This window comes from Camelus ferus, chromosome 4 (genome assembly GCF_009834535.1).
Source record: "Camelus ferus isolate YT-003-E chromosome 4, BCGSAC_Cfer_1.0, whole genome shotgun sequence".
Lineage (NCBI taxonomy): Eukaryota > Metazoa > Chordata > Mammalia > Artiodactyla > Camelidae > Camelus > Camelus ferus.
Window position 1 is genome coordinate 54,834,653 of NC_045699.1, and position 22,318 is coordinate 54,856,970.

At 41.2% G+C, this 22,318-nt stretch overlaps 1 protein-coding gene across 1 annotated transcript in view; it reads right to left on the minus strand.

Moving 5' to 3' along the window:
* Positions 1 to 22,318, minus strand: part of SVEP1 (sushi, von Willebrand factor type A, EGF and pentraxin domain containing 1) — a 157,232-nt gene that overhangs the window by 105,245 nt on the left and 29,669 nt on the right. Inside the window, 2 exon segments of the mRNA XM_032478157.1 lie at positions 17,353 to 17,529; positions 20,623 to 20,878. Of these exon segments, the coding sequence (XP_032334048.1) occupies positions 17,353 to 17,529; positions 20,623 to 20,878 (433 nt within the window).

Below are 22,318 nucleotides of genomic sequence, written 5' to 3' on the forward strand. Positions count from 1 at the left end.
ATATATCCAGGGTTATATTCATGGTAGAATTATGAGGCTTCCAGGTTTATTTTTGCTGATTTAAATTTTAAAATTTTGCTACACTGAATAGGCAGTGTGTAAAAACAACTGAAAGTAAATTTTAAAATACATAAAAGAAAGTCATTGTCTCAAATGCTGTATTTCATTTCAGTCATTGGTTCTCTGACTTTGGAGATCACTTTGATTCTTCCTTCTCTCCCCCTTTTGTTCAATATCGAAATGAAAACCATATCATTTAGATTTTACTCCTTAAAAACCCTTTGCATTTTGCTTCTTGCTCCATCAGCATTGCTCCTATCTTGGATCTGAACTCATCATCTCTCTTCCAGGTTTTTACAAAGCCCATTTAGTGGTCCCTCAGCCTTCATGTCTACTCTTCAATTTATCTTAGACGCTGCCACCTGATATAAATATAAACATATAAATATGATCAAAACGCTTTCTACCAAAAAACTGCACCAAGAGGATGAGGCCCTCTCTTTTTACTCTGACCTATAAGGACATCTTTGGTCTGTGTGTAACCTTCTTGACCATCTGCTACAATGAACTAGTGAATTCCATAGCCTGGTTAGAAGGTGTTTTGGAATCCAGTAGGATCTAGTTTTCCACCACACCTCTTCCACCTCAATTTACTGGACTTGGGAGTTTAAGCAATTTACTTAACTTCTCGGAGACTAGGTTTCTTCCCATGTAATATTAGTAGTATGTCTCTGATAAATTTGTTGTTAGAATTAATTGAAATTATATGACTAAAACAACGCCAGGCATGTTAGTTGGCATTCAGTCAATGTCAGAATAATGTGCCCAACTCTTCATTTTCTCAACAATAAAAAAGATAATTGTACTTCTTTTATAGGCTTGTTATGCCCAATAGATGCTCTGGGGCTTGGTAAATAATATTCTCATTCTCTTTCCTATCTTCCACTGAGCTTCTGCCTTTGCATATGCTGTCCTTTCTCAGAGTGAACCTACAGCATCCTTCAAGACTTACGTGGTTCTTCAAAGCTTCCCCAGCTTTTTCAGACAGATTTCGTTGCCTTCATTTCTGTGCCCCAGAGCACATCACCCTCACCCCTGCTCTGGTATATAGTCACACTGTATGTAACAGACGCACATGCCTCTCTCTCTCAGTGGGCAACGTACTCTTGTTAATTCAGAAAGTCCTCCATTATCTGACCCAACCACTGCCCATCCCACTGCCCGAGTCAGCAGTGGATCAAAGGAGGGCAAGATAAAACAAGCTCAACTGGAAGGTGGAGGATGGGTTAGTGGGGAGGGAGGACCAAAGTCAGAGACTACCAGCGGGGCAAAGTGAAAGGACATTAGACTAGGAGTCTTGACAACTGAGTTGCTATCTTGGCTCCTCCACTAACAAGCTACAGGGTCACTGGTAGGTGACTTTTTTTTTCTTTTTTCCTACAAAATACAGGAGTTACAATTAATGATGGCTATAGCCTTTCCGACGCTCATATTTGATGATTCCATAAATAGAATATACTAAAAAGTTAAAGAAAACTTCCATCTGAGCAGTCAGATTTTAGCTACAGATTTCATAAATTATTAAAGAAATAATATTACATAAAGAAGAACTAATCTTACCCTATTGCTCTCCGAAATCTTTTGAATAATAAAGAGTTTACAACACTGGAGAACAGTGTTTTGGATAAAAATATCCAAAAGTACATTTTGGAAATGTATTGTGAAATTCATAATGATAATGGAAAACAGACTGCAGGAGAACTATTTAAAGGCATTGCACAACTCTAGTGGGAGAGGTAGAATCAACTTCTTTGATTCCCAAGGGGGAAAATTCCTCATCTAAAACCAAGCAAAAGTTGAAAAGATGAAATGGACTGTGGTTTGAACAAGTTTCACAAGTGATGCTGAAGGGTCAGGATTGACTTGTCACGATGTTTTCTTTATAACACCAAATGATTCCCTCCTGGAAATGTACCAAGTATTATTTCTTAATTGCTCTTTTTTGGTGCGGTTAAAATAAGCACTTTCTCTTTTAGGAAACAGTGGTTATCAGCTACTATTGCTGGAAATGTGCTTCTTGAAGTTATCATGTTGTGCTAACATAAGGTTTTTCTTCAGCTGACAACACAGCTTTTTGACTGAAGTAAATAAAAACATCAACCAGTTGGGAATCTGTAAAATACAAAGATTTCCCTTCTCTCTCATCTATCTTTCCCAGTAAATACCAATTGTTTAGATGACTATTTAAATTAATAATATATATTATACAGTCCCTTGTCTTTTACAAAATTACTTCTTATACATAATCTAAGAGCAATTTTTAAAAAATCTCTATAAATATTAAGAACTCTGTTCTTTGCACAATCCATGTCGGAAGGTTAATGAATCTCTTTAAAGAATACAGTTGCAACAGCTCCAAGGGTGTCCGTTTATATAAACGGTAATGGTACCCAGGAGCTGTGCAAACAAAAGCTCTCGTTTCTGCTCTATCTAGGTAGAGCATCAATCCAGTCACCTGGGCCCCTAGAAGGCTCTTTATTACTGCAGTATCATGCTTCTCCTCAACTCTATGGATTTGTTCCAAATAAGGAATCTGTTCCTATAAATAGTGGTGCTAGGATTTTGAGCCCAGGGACTGACTGCACTAGAAGAAAACCAGCTTTCCCCACGCTGAGCCAATTCTCATTACCAATACAAGACAAGGACCAAGGCATGCAGATGAAGGACTTTCTTTTTCTCAAATGGCCAAGATCTTTTCTATTTTCATCAAAGAATTAGATGAGGAGACTTTTTAACTGCCCTGGATTCTGCACATCTGAAACTGTGTAAAATGAATTAGCATCCTGCCAACCTCCCTATGATGGTTAGCTCATTTGGCTGGAACACAGACTACTTGGACCAAATTGTGAATGTGGGCAACTGTGCGATACCGTACCAGCAAATGGCACCCTAGCTGCAGGACGCCATGTTGCAAATATCAACACCTGCGTGGACTAGAAAGGAGATTACCGATGGATTAGGACAAGTCTATCAAAAAACAAAAAACCAAGCCCTCAAAAAACTGTGTTCAAAAGAGGATGCATGCGTGAAGTGTCATACATACACAGAGACACATAAATACATGTGTCACACATAACCAACCACATATATCGCGCACAAATATAACCTAGCCGAGTACAGAACACTTCGGCAGTCTTTTTAGCTGAAAACTCTGATTCTTAATTGTCTTCAGGTGTTTATGTCTGGGTGGGAAATGTGAAATCATCCTAAGTTTTATAACTAAATCTTCGTGGGTAAGCATTTTTAGAAGACGCCTCAGAAGATTTTAGAATTACCTTTAACCTTATTTATTCTTTCTAAAATAGCTAATAACGCAGAATTGTATAAAAAAAGAAAATAAAATTTACTATAAGCTAAACCACTCTGGTTTGTTATTTTAATGTTTGATATTTAAGTTGATTCTGACTTTTTATAATTATAAACAACTTTTCCGTAATCATCTTGTTCCCTTGTATCTTTCATCCATCGAAAATATTTTTTTTCCTTAGGCAAAATAATATTAACTTTTCAAACTCATTAGCTGGTTGTCAAATTATTTTCTATCCCATTATCAGGAATAAAAGTACGTATCTTCTGTACTCTCATTAGCACTGGGTATTAGCAGTTTTTAAAATTAACCATGAATCATTATTTAAATGTGAAATCCCACAAATTTCAATGCAACAGGCTTTCAACTTGAATCTCAAGGGTGAATCTCTCTTTGAGAGTCAGACAGGTGTAGGCCTAACATAAGTCCGTTTACTTAAAGAACTTGAGAACTATCTGGGAGAAAACTGTATCCCTCGCAGGGGTAATATTTAAAATGTTACCACACTGGCATGATCACTGATCAATGAGAGCAGACATCAGCTGTAGCATCCAGCAGAGTTCTGCGTGCCCACTAATCTGCCCGATGTTACCCCTATAGATGCTGAGTTGTGGGGTAGACCAGTAAGCCTGGAAAAAAAGGGGTCAGATCAGTGAAGGGAACTTTAGAGATTGGGGAGTGGTGACTATTTACCAACCAATACATCCATATTTCAACATTTTAACAACTTTCAAAACTGTACTGATGCATATCTGATGAATACTAGCCTGTCCTAAGGAACAAGAGAAATGGTACACACTGGACCTAGTAACACTTGACCTTCACAATCAGAAAGGAAGAAAGATTGTGAGTATAGTTTGGTGTTTGCTGTCAAATTTGTCTCCCACAGGGTGGTAAGTTATGAGTAAAGTCTCAAGCCATAGCAGCCTTGGATAGTTCCCTCTCTTCTCCTCTACTTCAGTTCAATAAGACTTCAAGGGCTTTGGGGGTTTGAAAATACAGATAATCTCAGTTGCTGTTTTCCATGCCCAGGGTTGTTACACTAATTTAGGACTATATTATTTATGACTTGATTGATCTGTAACCTCTACACATACACCTCTCCTAAGTTACTTCAGATTCAGTGATTTCTGGCCCCAGATGCCAAATTAATATTTCTATAACACGATTTTCATCATGCTACTTTCCTGCTCAAAAATCTTCAATGGCTTGTAGTTGCCAATGGACCAAAGGCCATTGCTGTAGCCCGGAACTCAAGTTCCAGTAAAATCAAGTGCCTGCTCCTTACCTCTCTTGCCTGGAATCCCACATTCCCCATAGATTTAGCCTGCTTTCCCATCATACAAGCTAACTTCAGGCCCCATCCCAAGTCTGTACTTTCCATTGTCCACAAGAGTACCCACTATTTCTAACTGTCCTAACCCTATCCTTCAAACCCAGTTCAAATCCCATCACCTCCATAACTAAAAGTAAATCTGTTTTGAACAGTCCTAGCATTTTCAGGATCACGTAAGTCACATCAGTTTTTAACGTCATTCAATCTCAACTGCTTAGAACTGGATGAACCTCAATTCGTGGTTCATGGCAGACATTTGGACTTCTTTGTGGTAATTAGAGCTCTATTTCATAATAAACAACATTCAGGCAAACGCTGTGCCACAATCATATCTTCCGAAGTACCTAAAAGATAGTTGATAGTTAAAGGAGCCAGTAGACAGATTTAAACGACTTCCTTCTGAGTTTCCCTAAAATCTGATTCAGAATGACCCGTTCCACCTGGCATTCACTCTGATGATCTGTGTGGTCTAGTCTACCACACCTTGAAGTACTCCTCTCATTTTTTTCCCCTCCCATATTCCCATGTTAAAATGTTTGGATTCTTTTCTGAATAATCTGTAAATAAAATGGAAAGTCTTTTATTCTGGCAATTATAATGCTTTCAACACATTCAGTTTCACTATGTCGCCACCTTTCTCCCATTTCATCCATTAAATGAGGGTGTGGAGCAAAAGATCGAGTGAGAATCTTCGGGTGAGAATTCTGCTAATTACTACTGGCTGTCACACTGTCTGAACTTCTCTATGTTACGTAACCAGTTGGAGAACCAGTTTTCCACCACGACACATGGGTGATCAAGTTGATAGCCAAGTAGCTGTAAAATTAAAAGTTTATGACGTTCTGTAGTGATGAAAAGGAAATGATAGGTAATGGGATAGTTGGGATAGAGAAGAATAAGAGCCTTGTCTGCAGTTTTCAACAGATGATTAAAAAGAGGCAAAGTATCATGTTATTGACAACACACGAAAGAGATGTTATCCAGACTTGACAAGGGTGGGGTGGTCAGGTGAGCTTTGCTGGTCAAGGTGATTTCGGAGGTCAGACCAGAATCCAACAGAGAAGTAAGGGGGGAGGGGTAGAGACAGTGTGATGGCATTCCAGACAGAGGGACCAACACGTGCAGATCCAGAGGCAAGAGAGGGCAAGCTTGAAAATGCGAGTTCACTCTGGCCTGAGGACAGAGGGGTGAGGCTAGAAAACTGAGTGCCAGGATCTTCACGGCTGGATAGGTCACTTTCAAAAACTAGAAGTTGATCCTTAAAACAATGAGAATAATGACAATATTTTAACGTAGGGTAGATGACAAGATCACTTTGGATCCCTTTTGGAGAATGATTTTGAAGGACATTAATATTCATTCTGAAACACACACTATGATTCACTCATCCCCATATATCTCTCTACATAAGGCTGATTTAAGACATTTGAGCTATAATTAATTAATGCTTTTTTTTTGCTTAATTGCTTTTACAGTTTTTTTGCTTTAACCCTTTCTAAAATTGTTATCCTTTATTGGCAATTATCTACTTTTTTTCCATTTTCCTTTTGGTTCCTTTTGGTTTTCTAGAAATAGAAGTCACCCTTCAACATAAGATATGAGAAAAACTGACATCACCATGCTTCTACAAAGGGTGACCCTAAAAACATAACACATGAAGAGCAATATCACTGATGGATTGATACACGCAACCTAGAAAAATCTGTCAACAGAGAAGAAATGATACACACAAAACGCAGAGGAATCTGCTTCTGGGAAGATGGAGCACATGCACTTTTCCTTAGTTCTCCTGCAAAATATGAATGAGTATTAGAATGACCGGAGTAGGGTATTCCTCCTGCATAAATTTATAAATTGACCCTCTTATTCATATATCTGTAAAACTTTACAGTTCCTCCTGAGGGTCACACATTTCTCTTTCAAATTATTCTTTGGAAACATACCTTTTAAATTATTGTAAATAGGATTTCATCCCATTCTTAAACTTAGTGTTTTCTCCATAAACATTTATTGATTTGAAATAATTATCTTGCCACGTTATGAACGTATTTTATTAATTCTAGTGACAGACCATTGACTTCTTTGGATTTTCTAGGTTAACAATCATATCATACGCAAATAGTAAAACAGCTCTTTTTTGCTTAATATATGAAATATTGATGGTGAAAAAGAGTGACCCTGCCTTATTAATTTTTATGGGTGTGCTTTCACACACAACCCCGTGTTTCACATATAATGTGTATTTGATTACTTTTTTCTCATAACTTATTCTGTCGCTCATAATTTATGATCACATACCTGCTTCCATATTTTGACAAAATCTATATATCTCAAGCTTTTATGGAAAATTTCCCAACCACTAAAGTTATGCTACATACAGTAATAATGGTTTGCTTTATATTTGTTGACTGATTGCCTAAATGGTAAAAATCCACCATATCCTGGAATGCTGTCTTGACTGTGATATGAACTGTAACACTACCCCAAACCATCACTCATCATCAGTCCATGCAAATAGCTGTACACACATACATGCACACACATCGCAATAGCCTGGTTTTAGAACTACATTTGGAAAATAATCTCAGTAACTAGATACCATGAAAGAGATAAATGTGTGATTAGCCACTTCCCATTGTTGAACTTGGCCTTCCAGATGGCTTACTTTGATTCTAAGCCAGTGCTTCTAAGGGTCAGTAGACTTGTTCACCTTCATTTCTCTGAAAAAGGCATGGAAAATTCCCGGGAAGGAAGGTGGGGACCAAGCAGGGTTTCCATATGCTGTGTTCTAGTATCTAAACATGCAATTCGCTGTATTTATTTACTCACTCATTCATTCTCTCAAAATTTATTAATGCTTACTCCAAGTCCATTGCCATGTAGCAGAGGCAATAAAAAAAGAAAGAGAGAGAGAGAGAGAGGCAGACAGACATAAACCTGCCCTAAAGGAGTTCACAGAATAGCAAAGAAAAAACCCACCCAAAATGATGATACTATGTGCTGAGTGTTAACAGGAAGAAGATAGTTAAGAGAACCAAAAAAGTCCAGATCCAACTGTGCCAGGGCAAGAAGGAATGAAAAGGAAACTTTCACAAGAGAGGTGAGATTGTTAAGAATCATGAGAGACTGAGAAGAACTGAACAGACAGGCGAGACGTGGGAGAGTCTAGGCAAAGGGGAAAAAAAGCACACAATTATGGAGCCACAGAAGGGCTGGAAGTGTCTCAGCGGCCACCAGCAGCCTGGGGTGGCTGGAGCATTAGACGCTGCAATGATCACCTGCAAGAGATCATTTAACCCTAGGAGCATCCCACGGCTTTGATATTTCTTCTAAAACTTTAAAATGAGATACAGCAATGCTTTTTGAATCTTACATTAAAGCATTCAGTCTGTCAATACAGAACAGGTGTCTCAACCTCAGTAGAGGTTGCTGTTTGGAATTTGTCACAGCTGTTTGGTGCATCCTAGGCTACTGAGCAACATCCCTGGCCGTCAGCCACTAGATGACAGTAGCTCCTTTCAGCTGTGACAACTGATACCGTCTTCAGACACTGCCGAAAGTCCCCAAGGGGACAAAAATCTCTCCCTTTGAGAACCACCCCTAGTAAAGCATAATCATTTTAATAAAGCACTTACTATACGCCATACACTGCCACAAGCTTTTTATACACATTATCTTATTGAATTTCCATAACAATTTTACTGTTACTAACCCCATTTCATAGACTAAGAAACTAAGATGCCCAGAGATCAAAGAACCTGTCCAGAAATACACAGCGAGTAAGTTACAGAACTAGGATTCATCAGTAGCATTCATGCCACTAACTGCAGCCCATAACTATTTACGAAACACAAGGTTGTACAAGGACCCAACCATCCATCTCGGCATCCCTAGCACTTAGGATACTTACACAGGCCCTCATTTCACTGACCCTGATTTTTCTCTCACTTGGACTATCATTTTCAAATTGCTAACACTGGCTACCATCCAAACTTGGCTAATTATCTACCATTTAGTAAGCACCACCTCTGTACCGATCCCACGGAACCAGATATTTGGGATGCTCAGCTACAACTCAGAAGCAACTGGTAAGAGCAGGAAAATATTCCTGGATCATTTCCTTGATGGATAATGACGGTGCAGTGAGTGCCATGGATGGACTGTAGGCGACATAATGGTGCAGAGACAGCACGGACGCTGGACTCCAAGAGAGTTGGGTCTGCATACTGATTTCTCTGGAGACGAATGATCTTCGGAAAACTTAAAATTCTTTCACACTGTTTCCTCTTCTGCAAAATCAGAACACCCAAGCAGGCAAAGACTTTGCAAGGGGCATGCAGATGTGGCATGAATCTTTTGAGACAGTAGATTTCTGAAAGCTCAACATTCATATGGACTCTTACCTAAACTGACGCGCCAGAGAAAGTATCTCTGGAACCTTAACACAATTGCCCTTTGTTCATTTTTCAAAAGAAGTGCGTACTTTTCATCCCCTCTAAATCTTGGTGCACTGCCCCCAGGCAATAAATCTCCAGCACAATTCAAAATCTCAGTATCTGGAGATCCTTCAGACTAAGGCACAATAAACAAGACCTCGAAGAAATTGTTTTGCCTTTTACATAGTTCAGTGAAATATCTTTCAATATTTTCTGACACTGGAAATAGAGTACTCTGGCTCACTTCTAAGACGTTTTGAGTTCAGATACATTGTAGGGTGAGGAAGTGGAAGTGAAGGCATGGTTTATTCACCATGGCTACTTTATCCAGTCACCTGTTGATGGGCATTTAGGTTGCTTCCATGCCTTGGCTATTGTAAATCGTGCTGCTGTGAGCACTGGGGTGCAAGTGTCTTTTTTAATTAAAGTTTTCTCCAGATATATGCCCAGGAGTGGGATTGCTGGATCATATGGTAACTCTATTTTTAGTTTTTTAAGGTATCTCCACCCGGAGGGGAGTTTTTGCACGTGTCTGGCGCCCCAAATTTTGTGACTGCCACTCAGGGGACACCTCCAGATCATCCAACTCTGGTGGCCAGTGGGTCTTATACTTGTGGTTCTGGATATTTACATACTTTAAAGGCTGCTCCCTGAGGGTCTGGCTCCCAATCAGCCTAAACCTAGGTGCTGTCTGAGATAACTCTCCTTTGGGATGCTGACAGGTCTTGGCACAACCTCAGCTAATGGGAGCCATTAAAAATGAAATAGGCTGCTGGGACAATCACAGAGAGACAACCAAGACCTAGGGGAGGGATGAACCATAAGGTTCATCTCCCACATGGGGCCTCTCCTTGCAGATTGGGAGAGGGGGCAATTTCATCTTAATGCACAGAAAGCAACATGGAGAATCAGACAAAACCTCAGGAAAAAAAAAAACAAACCTGTGATGAAACAGAGATAAGTAATTTGCCTGATAAAGATTTCAAAGGAATGGTCATAAAATGCTCACCAAACTTGGGAGAAGAATGGATGAACACAGTGAGAACTTCAACAAAGGGACAGCAAATATGGGCAAGAACCAAACAGAAGTTACACAGCTGAAGAACACAACACCTGAACTAAAAAGACAGCACCCTGACTTCGGAGTCTGGTGATGTTTCATACCTACAGACCAATAATATGCGTTTTCCTGTTATAAAATTATGATGGACTGAACACCCACCTCATTCAGTGGGAAACTGAACAAACTAGCTTGGTCCAGGCAACAGTAACCCGTCCTCCTCAAGTTGAAGGGAACCAGTGTCAACACGCTAGCAGTATTACCTCATAAAAAGCAAACAGGGATACACTGTACAAATTTCCTACACCTTACAAATCTATCATTGGGCACCGCTGGGGATGCTTTTTGGGAAGAAAACTCAGCTAAGCTCTGCTCAGAGAACAAGATTTCCAAATGTTCTGGTTCCTGTTCAAGAATTTCCAGAGCTCTCTGTCCTTTCTCTTTCCAAAGCAATGATATAATACTTAGACAGGAAAGCGTGTGCGTGCTCGCAGGACGGGGGTGGGGATTTGTGCGCATGTATTTCCATGTATAATAAGGCATTCCCAGTTAAAGAGGCCAGTGTTTCCATTTCTATAGTGTCTCCTCCTTTTTATGGAAAATCATATAACCGGGGCTTTGGCTCATTATCTAGTCCTCAGCCTTGGCCCCCATCCAGCTATAATTTTCAATCCGCTAATCATTCCAAACTCATTTGAAATTGGAGTCAATGGCTGCAAAGCAGTGTCCTCAAGATGCCTATTGTCTCTGTATTCTGCGGCTCTCAAACCCCTTCAGGGGAAATTCAGAACAGCTGCAACTGCTTGGATTTACAACAGGAGTTCCCTGGCTACCCACAACTGGTTATGATGATCTAGCCGTCTACAAATGACTAATCTAGTAAATCAACCATACACTGTATTTGATTTATTGTTGACAAAACTTAGCCAAATGTAAATATTTTGCATTCAAACAAATTAAACACGTTCTTAAACACCTTTACCATGTGCCTGGGTACTAAGGATCTCGTGGTACCCAAGGCAGACAAGGAAACCATGCAATCGCCTAAGATTTCAAGGATGAGTTCCTGTGCATTTAAGATCCTGGAATTAAACTTGGCCTCTTACCTACATCCTTTTTCTTGATGGGCTCTGGAAGCAAGCAGTGGGGACAGAGTGAACTAGAAAATCTCCGTCCATTAAATCACTAGTCTGATGAAGTAGAAAGAAAGAAAATAGTTGGGTGGGGTGGGAAAGGGAACCAGAAGAAACATGAAAAAAGGTCTGAGGAATGAAACAGCATGCTATTTGGGGCAAATGATAACTAGCTCCAGCTTTTAGCTCAAAAGGTTAAGAGCGATCAAATCATACAAACTTTAGGCTATGCTAAGGAGCTTGAAGTTTATCCTGTCATAATCAGTCATAATTAAAAAACAGTCAGCAGGGGTGTGGCATGATCAGAGTTATATTTTATGTAACTCGTTCTCTTCTTTTCCTGCCTTTCCACTGGGTTGACTGAACTGCACGAAGCTGCTGTTGTGTTGAAAATGATCAAATACTGATGCTCTCATCAGGGTCACACTTATACTTAACAGAATTTGAAATTATGTTTTTAATTGTGTTTATTTGCTGCATGTCTATCTCTATGGCTAGACTGTGAACTCTGGAGCCAGAGAGCTTGGGTTCATAAACCAGCTCTATCAGCTATGTGATCCTGGACAAATAATCTCTCAGACTTCCAGTTTCCTTGCCCGTAAAATGCGACATACTCCAGAGAGTTATTGTGAACATTAAATGAGTTAATGTATATCAATGATGCTGAAAAGGTGGCTGGGATATAGGAAGCGCTACTTAAATATTAACCATTATTATCATCAGTTAGTTATTGCTCTCTCAACATCATCATCATCATCACCACCACTGTCCAAATGTCTCTGTTAAATGTGAAGAAGGAAGATAGCAATCCTACAGCTAGAAATTGGAAGCACCTTCTTTTCATTAGATTCCAGTTTTTCAGTCCTCTTCCCTTAGCTGAAGTTCAGGAACAAATCCTAGCAGGATGTTTCCTCAACCCATTAAACCTGCTCAAGTAGTAGTGAAGTTCCATACCTGAATTTCTGAATCATACAAATGGGTTTTTTTTTTTAAACAAAATTATCAACAGCCTTTCATAAAGAATTGATTTATGACCCCCCCCCAAAAAAAAACAATTGAGAGGAAAGAACAGAAAGGAAAAGAGGTTTCAGCTAGGGCTTGGGAGGCACGACAGGGACTGGTATTATGCTGAAACTGATTTTTGTTGCTGAACTGGGTTTCTTCGATTGGAATGCCTCTCTTAGACTGGACGACTCAGAGAATGTGTTCATTTCACTTCCATCAAACACGGTTTCTGTGTTCAGTGTCATTATATGAATGAACGGAGACTATGTGAACAAAGCATCCTTCTACTCTGGACTACATGTTAACATGGTTCTCACTTCTGTAAAACCTATTAGCACACTCTCTTCAAGACCACCAGCTAAAAGCACAGAATTATTTTGAAACCAACTCAAAGAAGTTTTGAGCCAAGGGGAATGAAATGAAAAACCAGTTCAAACATATTAAATAATGTCTTATAAAACTGAACTCTTTGACACAGTATTACTTGTTAGTAATTTCCAAAGAATATCTTCAGGCTTGGGCTCAAGTTAAGATGTTCATGATACGGAACAGACCCACAATTATTAAAATCTTTTTTGTGCATCAAGGTCTTGTCCAGCCTTCCCATAACAGAGGTGCTTGGGCCATTTTGAGTGGAGCCACTGCCTTGGCCAGGGCTCTGGGAGGTCACTGAGGACCCATGCAACCCAGAATGGCAATCACTCAGAACAAAGAGGGAAGAGGAGGAGGGGATCACAGTTAACACCGTGCTGACCCGTTTTCTTTAAAGTTTCACGGGTACCCTTCGAGACATGATAGTACAAAGAAAGGATCGCGGACTGGGAATTGGGAGACCTTAATTCCACTTTAGCTCTGCCCCAAACTTCCTATATGATCATGGGCTAGAGCTGCACCATCTCCCAAGTGAACAGTGAGAAAAACCTTTACAGCCAGCGCTAATATCCTACTTTTCTATAAAATTAATTAACAGACACAACTTGCCTCAGCATGTAACTTTTCCCTAATCAAGCAAACAACCTCCACTTCAACATCCAATGGCACGTGATCCCACTGCCCTTTCTCACTCCGGATTCTTGACTTTCACTGGATGCTCATCAGGTCAATGCAGTACCCCTCAGTAGGGGCAAGGCTTCTTGATGGCGTTCACCTGCATGCAGGGATCTTCCTTGTCCTCCCCATAGCTCAGCTCTCAGGTTAGGGCCACTATTCTAGCCCAGAAGAGTGGAATTTGCAAAATACATGGCGTACCTTACCTTCAAGTATCTCATTCTTGAGATAATTATTTGAATGTTCATTAGCTTTCTCAATATGTATATTACCTCACAATAACGATTAAAGGTAAAAGAATTGATGTGCCAGATACTATCCTAAGCATTCTAAGTATGTTCTCAATTACCCAACCATCCATCTACACATACATACATATGTGTGTACACACACACACACACACACACACACATCTATAGGTATACTTCTATATACATATATTGTATATTTATCTATTGTTGGGCTGCACCCTGCAGACCTGCAAGGTCTGTACTCACCCAGCTTCAAGACCAGAGAAGGAGCCTTTGCAGTCAGCAACAGAGACATCAATGGTTTAACAGATGGGGGAGCTTACTCATTTGAAGCAAGGTCCTGGAAGGACACCCGACCATGTGTGGCTGACAGCAGGCAGGACATGGTGGGCAGGACATGGTGACAATCTTGGCTTCCAGGGGACAGGGGAAGGTTAGCAGTAATAGGGGAATTGACACCTGGTTAGCTCATCAGTTACTAGGGAAACCAGCAGAAGGGCACACCCCTGACCACTCTTTTGATAAGAACAATTACTAGCTGGGGCCTGGGGCAAGTATGCAGGAAGGTCAGTCCTGTGAGTAGGTGCAGGTGAAGCAGGCAGCAGGTTGAGCAGAGGACAGACAAAGAGCAAGAGATCAGTCATCTTGAATAGTCTGACCATACGTGTGCGCGCACATATATACAGAAAACTAAACGAAAATACACATATACATAAAATTATACATATGTATATATAAAACTATACCATTATTAAGCATATTTTACAAAGAAACTGAGAATCAGGAGGAATTAATCATCCACAGCCACAGAGTATGTAATTGTCACAGGCTGAATGTGAGCCAGATCTTTCTGTGCTTTTAAACTCTCTGAACACAGTTCAATGTTTACGGTCTCTGAAAAGCAATGTATACAAGAAGCTATTTTCAAAAACTGCAAAATAAGCAGTTTGAGATCTTGGAAATAGGACTTAGAGAAAAGTGTCCTGGGTCCCTTTCTGGGTCCTGCTGGTTGATGGTAGGATACACCACCTTTTTTCTTTTTTAAAAAATTGAAATATAGTCAGTTACAATGTGTCAATTTCTGGTGTACAGGGAAATGCCATCTTGAGCAAACTACTCATCTTTCTCTGAGACCTCAATTTCCTTTTGCAGAATGAAGGTTTTAGAGCAGATAATTGCTAAGGTTTCCTTTGGCTCTAAAGGGAGGTAACTTGCTGCTGAAGGGCACTGTTTTGACAATGAGGATAAATGCTCAGAATTCCAGCTATTCTGAATGAAAGGTGCCGGTCCTCTCCTGGAGCAATACAGTAACTCTCATTTAGGCATCCTTCATATCTCAGTGGAGAGACCGATGGCAGTCCAGCCTTCCCTGGAGGCCCTTCTTCACACCATACACCACAGTATGCAATTACAAATCAATTTGTCAGGTTGGATCGTTAAGTCCCAAGAAGGTGGGCACCAGCTCTATCCGCTCACCATTGAACCCGTGCTCAGGGACAGCTGTGAACTAAATGGATTTTAAAAGGGGCTCACGGCTTCCAGGTTTTGGGTACCGGATGAGTTAGAGCTAGTGTTTCTTTCGGCCTTTCCAAACGAGAAGTGTCTAATAATGAGTCTTTCATGTCCTAGGAAGGACAGAACTTATTTTCTCTTAGCTCCTAGCACGCCAGGGAAGCCAGTCGTTAGCACTGTCTCCTGCAAGTGTACAAAGTACAGCTCCATGTCCCAATACCATTCTTTCATCCCTGACTGTCATCCCTTCAACAAATGTTGAAGATGACAATCCCAACCATTTATATCAATGAACCATATCTATCTGAAAGCGTGCATGTAAGGAAGGCTTACTAATTTAAGAGAAGGGATAGATAAATGAATTCTGTACTTAGTATTCTTGGCTAGAACCAACAGCCAAACTGCTCCTGTCCCCCTCTACTGAGGCTCCAATCCAACCTCACACATTTTACAGACTGGAATGCATAACTCCTGGAACGAGCAGCCACAGTGACAGGGGTAACTGGGGGCAGTGAGTTTGTGAACTGCCTGCCCCGCCCCCCATCCCGCATCTTATCTCCTGGGATGTGAGATGACAGTGCCTTGGAGCAGTGGGGGCTGGGCGAGGTGTGGTTGAGGTGGCCCGGCAGCCACACAGCAGTGGCTTGCTGGCAGGGAGCAGTTCAGTCTAGGACCACACGGAAAGCAGACATGCTGACCACAGCATGAAGCAAAGAAAATGAGAGCTTCTGCCTGGGTCTGGTGGGCTTGGACGGGAGGAGGGAAGGAGGGGGTGTCAGGGAGAGTGCCAAGCTGGGCTGTGGATGAAAGTGTGGGAAGATTCAGGAGGAGGCGTTTTGCCAACTCAGAGGCAGCTGGGCTGATTTTTCCCCCCTTTTTTCTGCTTAAATGAGGAATCCTGCTGGGTGGAGTGGGAGCAGGGCCAAGAAAGGAGTGATTCTACTGGGCGAGCTCGGATGCTCAGACCCAGGAAGGACGTCCGCCAACTAGGATCAGGGCCAGGGGGCGGAGGAGAAATTAAGGGACGGGAGATGAGGGGCAATAAGAATGAAAGCGAGTAAAAGAAGAACACAAGAGGAAACATCCCACGAGGAGAAGAAAAGAGAGAAAGCAGGTCAGATAGAAGACCTGGAAGGTTCTCCCCGGGGAGAACCACACATCTGTGTTACAGAGCAGATCTACCTACCCTCCAAATGTCAGAATAAAATAATGTCCACGTGAAATGAGCAATGAAAGGCCACATGGGACAGAATAAAGTAAACCTCCCGCCCTTAAGCTCTCCTGGTGGGCGTTAATTTCCACAGGAATACATTTTCCCCAAACGGCAAACCCTGGCAGAGCCGTGAGGTCTAAAGCACACGTTGCTTTCCAAGCAAAACAGAACAGACGAATGAAAGGCTAGCACAGAAAAACCACGTGACACGTCTAAATAGCCAAGATCTCCTAAAATATAATACAGAACACAGGGATCCCTAAGTTGTCTTCACGCCTTTGTAATAGAATATTTAACATAATAAATATGAAAATGTTAAAAATATTTTTTAAAAAGATCCTCTGGTAAGGAAACTTAGAGGAGGTAAAACTACACATGTCAAAGAAGTGAACTCCATTTTGAAGTGACGGCATTTTTAGAGCTTCTGGATGTCCCTTCGTGGAGACTTACGAAGACTTAAAAGGCCATCAAGTGAATGTCGTATTTTTTTGGTGACAATCCCACAAGTTACCTGGGACCTGAGGACCAGAATCCCCCTGGCTTCCATCTCGCACAGAGACTGAGGCCTGTTTTGGCGATCTGGCTCTTGACGGATTACAAATAAATCTTCCCTCACCCCATTCTGCACGTAGGCTTCAGGGGGCCAGTCTCTCTCGGAACTCTGCCACCACCACGTGAAGAGGATTGGACTAGCCTGATGGAGTCCAAGAGGTCACATAAAGACCAGCCTAGTGGTCCCAGACAAGCCGTTTTAGACCAGACTCCGGCTAGCTGCTCTCCAAACAGGTAAGAGAACTCAGGTAAGATCAGCAGGGCAGCCAACCCCACCCATAGCCAATGACAAATGCACGAGTCATCACGGCTGAGACTAACAGTGCTGCCCAGAGACTCATGAGCAGCAATAAATACTTTATGTCATCAGCCATCGAGTTTGGGCAGCGTCCTCTGCACACCCGACAACTGATACAGGTACACACAAGCCAGGCACTCACCTGTGCATTCGTACTGTAGACCTTTGCCGTAATACCCCTTTTCACAGATGCACTCAAACTGCCCCGTGTGTGTCCCACATTTGCAGCTTGCCATCTGGTCACAGCAGTCTCTGCCAGCTTCACAAAGATACGAGCAGTGGGACATATCCTCTTGAATAAAACTCCCAGAAGGCAGATCTATCCAGAACACATGACAAGGGGTAATTAAAAAGAAAAATGCAATTAGCAATTAAATGGTACACTCTCTAGTTACCACAACTCAAGTGCAAGCCGGAGGAAAGAATCTTTTCGTATCTGTCTAATTTCCAACTGCTCCCTGCTCCCACTCAAATCTGAATGTGTGTGATTTGCACCATCACAGACTGGGAATTTGTTGCAGCCGGTTAAGTTAGCTCAGTCTGGGACCTCATCATAAGTTCTCGAGGCCAGGCAGGGTCAGGCAGAAATTCAGAACTTTCCAGCGAGGAATCTCCAGATGCAGCAGGAAGTAACACAGTCGGTTCTCCAGGTCATTCCCCTGGCTTCCAGCATGAGGTCAGGCAGCAGCAACCAGATTTCCAGAATCCTTGTTCAAATAAATAAATAACACGGCAATCCTGACTGCTGCACTGGGGTGCTGACTGTGAGCTCCTGCCTTAAGAAGAAATAGCACGACTGCTATAATGACTTGATTAAAGACTGAAACAACAGCGCTGCACAAGTTGAATGATAGAATTCTAGTAACAGAATCTGGTTTACTTCTCAATCTTCAATACATTTTCACGAGTCACGGAAAAGGAGACCACCCTGACTACCTGAGCCATGCTGGGAGTTCCACAACTTGGGCAGAGCTGCTTCTGTTCAGAAAGTGACTTAACAGGGCAGGTTACGGTTGAATATGACTTATCAAGGACAGATGGCCCAGAATCAGGCAGGCAGTTCCATTCACCCTGTGGAAGAAGTTCAAAATTCTCAGCCTAAATTCCACTGCTAGGTCCGTGGTGCTAATAACCTTGGATATAGTGATGGGGCCAGAGTCGGAACGCCGATGGGTGAGTTTCAGCAAGACACGTGAGCCGCCACTGAACACCTGGCCAGGAGACGGGTGATGGCCTCCATTATGAAACACGTCTCTATGCCTTAAGACTGAACAACAACAGATAAGGACGAAGTAAAGGGAAGACCTCAGCCCTAACGGAAAGAGACTAGGAGAGCCAAGCAGTCTGTTAAAGCTCCATCCAAGACTGTGGTGTGGGTACAAGGTCTGCAACACGGCCATCTAGGACTTCACTTTGAGATGTAGATTTGGCAGTAGAGTAACTTAGGAAGCAAGAAAAATGGAGCTGTCAAGACTGGTGCACTGGCATTCAGGTCTGGGAGAGAGAGAGGTGAACAAGCTCCATATGAGGAAAGCTGTTATTCCTCAACTTATGTCTATTGAGAATGGCCACAGACACAAGACAGTCGGGAGACCAAAAGCAGATTCATCCAGATTAAAAGGCACTTCAGAGAACACAGAGGCAGGGGAAATGAGGTTCACTTCCTCTGCCCCGATCATATCTTTTTAATAAAAACAGGATTTTTTATTATGGAACCTGGAAACTCAATCAGAATCTTACACATTTCAGGTATTAGTTTATTGTAATTAAAGAGACGCCTTTCAAATCCCTGTTGTAATATGGTAACCAAAATCCTTTCCTTGAAGACTCTGTCCCCTCCAATTTCTGACTCAACTCGCATTAGGATAGAAGGCCCCAAACCTACAAGACAGAAAGTTGGTAGGACTGGAAACAGGTCCTCTACGACACAGCTGGGAACACCCAGAATTTCATAATCCCGTCTAGTGAAACAGCCACTCTGTCTTCCCACTCAACGTATCACTTCCCCTGAGAAAAGGGGAAGCAAAGGATGCCCCAGCTACTGAACGTCTGCCACGTGCCAAACACTACACTTGGCGAAATTTAAATATTTCATTTAATCCTCCTGACACAACTATATGGTACATATTGTAATATCTCCATTTTAAAAGTAGAGGAAACTGAAGCTCACAGATGTTAGATAAATTCCCTAAGATAATAATAATAATGGACAGTAATCAATGGCTTAGTATAGTAAGACCTCAGTGACTATTAATCACTATATATATTAACCCATTTAATCCTTAGAACAATCCTATGAAGAAGGTACTATTCTTATACCCTATTCTATTAACAAGAAATCTAAGGAGTGAAAACATTAAAATATTTGCCAAAATCCACTCAGTTAGTAGGTGGCTAACCAGGATTTTTTTTTTTTTTTTTTTTGCTATGTCCATAGACAGCCTGAGATGATGCTCTAACCGCCTTTCACGGAACTACAGGAGGGCCGATGCACTTATTTTGAACATTACAAACTGCGAGGAAACCTTGGGTTGCCATGATCTTCCCATCAGACTGAGTCTTTCACGTGGATACCTGCAGAGGTCAAGTCTAATTTGCTCCATGGCTTCGAGCTGAGGCTCGATCTCCTACTGCCTCCTCCCAGTCTGCCCTTGCTCCCCTGGATCACCAAGACAAACGCCCATATCACGCCTGGAAGTTCATCTGACTTAAGCCACACAACTAAACATCCTTGTAAGTGATACACAAAGAACTTGAGGGGGGAGGGTATAGCTCAGTGATAGAGTATGTGCTTAGCAGGCACAAGGGCCAAGGTTCAGACCCCAGTGCCTCCATTAAATAAAGCTAATTACCAGCACCCCCCCCCCAAAAAAAAAACTTGAATGAGTGGATTTACTGATGCCATTCTGTTGCTGGCACTGCTCTTCAGCTTTACATAAGCCTATCTTCAAATTGTCAGGTCAAGAAGGGTGTGTTAAGTATTTATTGTCCCTAATAATCTCCCTGTATATCTCTGGGAACATTCTGGTGAGATTCACTCTGCGTATCTCTGAAGGTCTACTTCATTCCAGATAACTGTAAATGGGATTCTAAGTCAAGGCTTCCCACTCTGTGTGTGGCCTCAAAACACACCTCAGTTCATTCCACTGATTCTAACTATTCCAGGTGGGAGCATATGGATATTTTAGTGAAAATATATCACAGCTGTAAAACAAAACAAAATAAATACTCCTGCTGCAAGGTCAGAATGTCATCTCTGTGAAGTTCAACGTATCTCATAATACACAAAGGACACACGGGCATCATGCTCAGCAAAGACCTCACAGGGCTTGGTGTGCAGTGGGTTTCAAGCAGTAAGCAAGAAGGAACTCCCATTTAAAGGCACCGTGTTATGCCATTAGGCTTCCATTACCTTCGTGCAATGCCCGGCGAGCTAGAGCCTCAAATTCTTCAAAACTGTGGACCAGGTAGCAGTGTTCCTCCTTTGGGGTGGAAGCCATGTCATTCAGCTCTCGAATGTTTCCCTGCCATATGCCGAAAGTGAAGATTTCCACTCCAAAATCTCGCAGTGATGCTGCAATGGGTCTAGGATCTCCCCCATTGGAGTATCCATCGGTGATGAGGAAGATAACTTTCGTTGAGTTTTCTCTAGAATGACGAAGAATTTGCTGTAATGAAATAGGGAATGTCAGCATAAGGTTGTATTGGGTTGGCCTACTATGTGCCTCCCTGACAAGGTGAGTACTTGTGAGTAACATTCCACAAGAGTGAGGAATGCAACACTGATCAGTGAGGGTAAAACAGAAAGACACAGACCAGAGCCTCTCTTCTGGGGGTGGTTTCTCCCAGAACCACAATAAACCTTAAAAGCATTTAAAATTTATCATCATCATCTTCATTGCCATAAAGCTTGCTGACAAAGAGCAACAAATGTTTATGGAGTGAATTTGTATTAATATATCAATTATTCTTAGACTACTTTTCATCAACTTTCAGGCTCAAAGTATAGACCAAATCTAAGTCCCATGTATCTACTTCCTAGCACCTCTATCTATCTACCCACTTAACCAACCGAGCTCGACCACCTCATCATCTTACCGTAACAGCCGAACTGGAAGAAAATTTCACAGAATATGTCATTTCCAGAGCTAATAATGGCTCATTTGCTTCCTATATTTGTTTTTCCACTGCTCCTCCAAAGTTGTAGAATTAATTCAATATTTTGTCTTTTTTGGACCACCTAGGATTAGCACAAAATCGGCTGTTTTTGGTGGTATCTTCTCTTCATGAGGAAATACGGATTCACTCCATTCAACAATCGGGTGTTATTATTTTAGGACAAGCAAGTTATGCTTTCTAATGTTATATGTTATTCCTTCTCTGTAGATAAAGGGGAAAAAAACCCTTTTAAAAAAGCATGTATTTATTGCCATTAGTGCTTTGTAACATCAAACTGTAAAAGCACAAGAAATCCAGTGATGAGTTTGGCTTATAACTAAATTTGCTGTCACTGCTTTTCATTAGAAATGGATATGAAAGGGAAAGAAGCAGAAGGGTATATTTTCTGGCAGGTTCTTAGAAAAAATTCCATGTTTCTTAAGCAATGATTCAAGAAACACTACATTCAGAAGATAGCTAGGAAGAGCAATTATCATAATCTATGTTCTGTTAAAGTTAAAAGGAGATATTATAGTTTAAAAATAACTTTGCCTCAATTTATTTTAGGGGAAAGACTCAGCTATAAGGTCCAGATTCTCTCATGTTAGAAGATTCGTGTCTGTAAGAAAGCATACTTCATTATGGTATAATCAACAGGCATTTATTCTAATTCAATAATTCCTGCCAATTTTCTTTAGTGTTTGTGAGCTAAAGATAAAGCTGTTAAACTCAATTTTTAAGAAATCAGGTAATGAATGCACTTGGATTAAGGGTTTTGGTTTTTTTTGTTTTTGTTGTTTTGTTTTTTGGGGTTTTTCTTAGTTTTAAAGTTTTTTTTTTTTAAAAAAAGTTGATTTACAATGTTGTATTAGTTTCAGGTGTACAGCAAAGTGATTCAGTTACACATATATATATTCTTTTTCATATACTTTTCCATTATGGGTTATTAT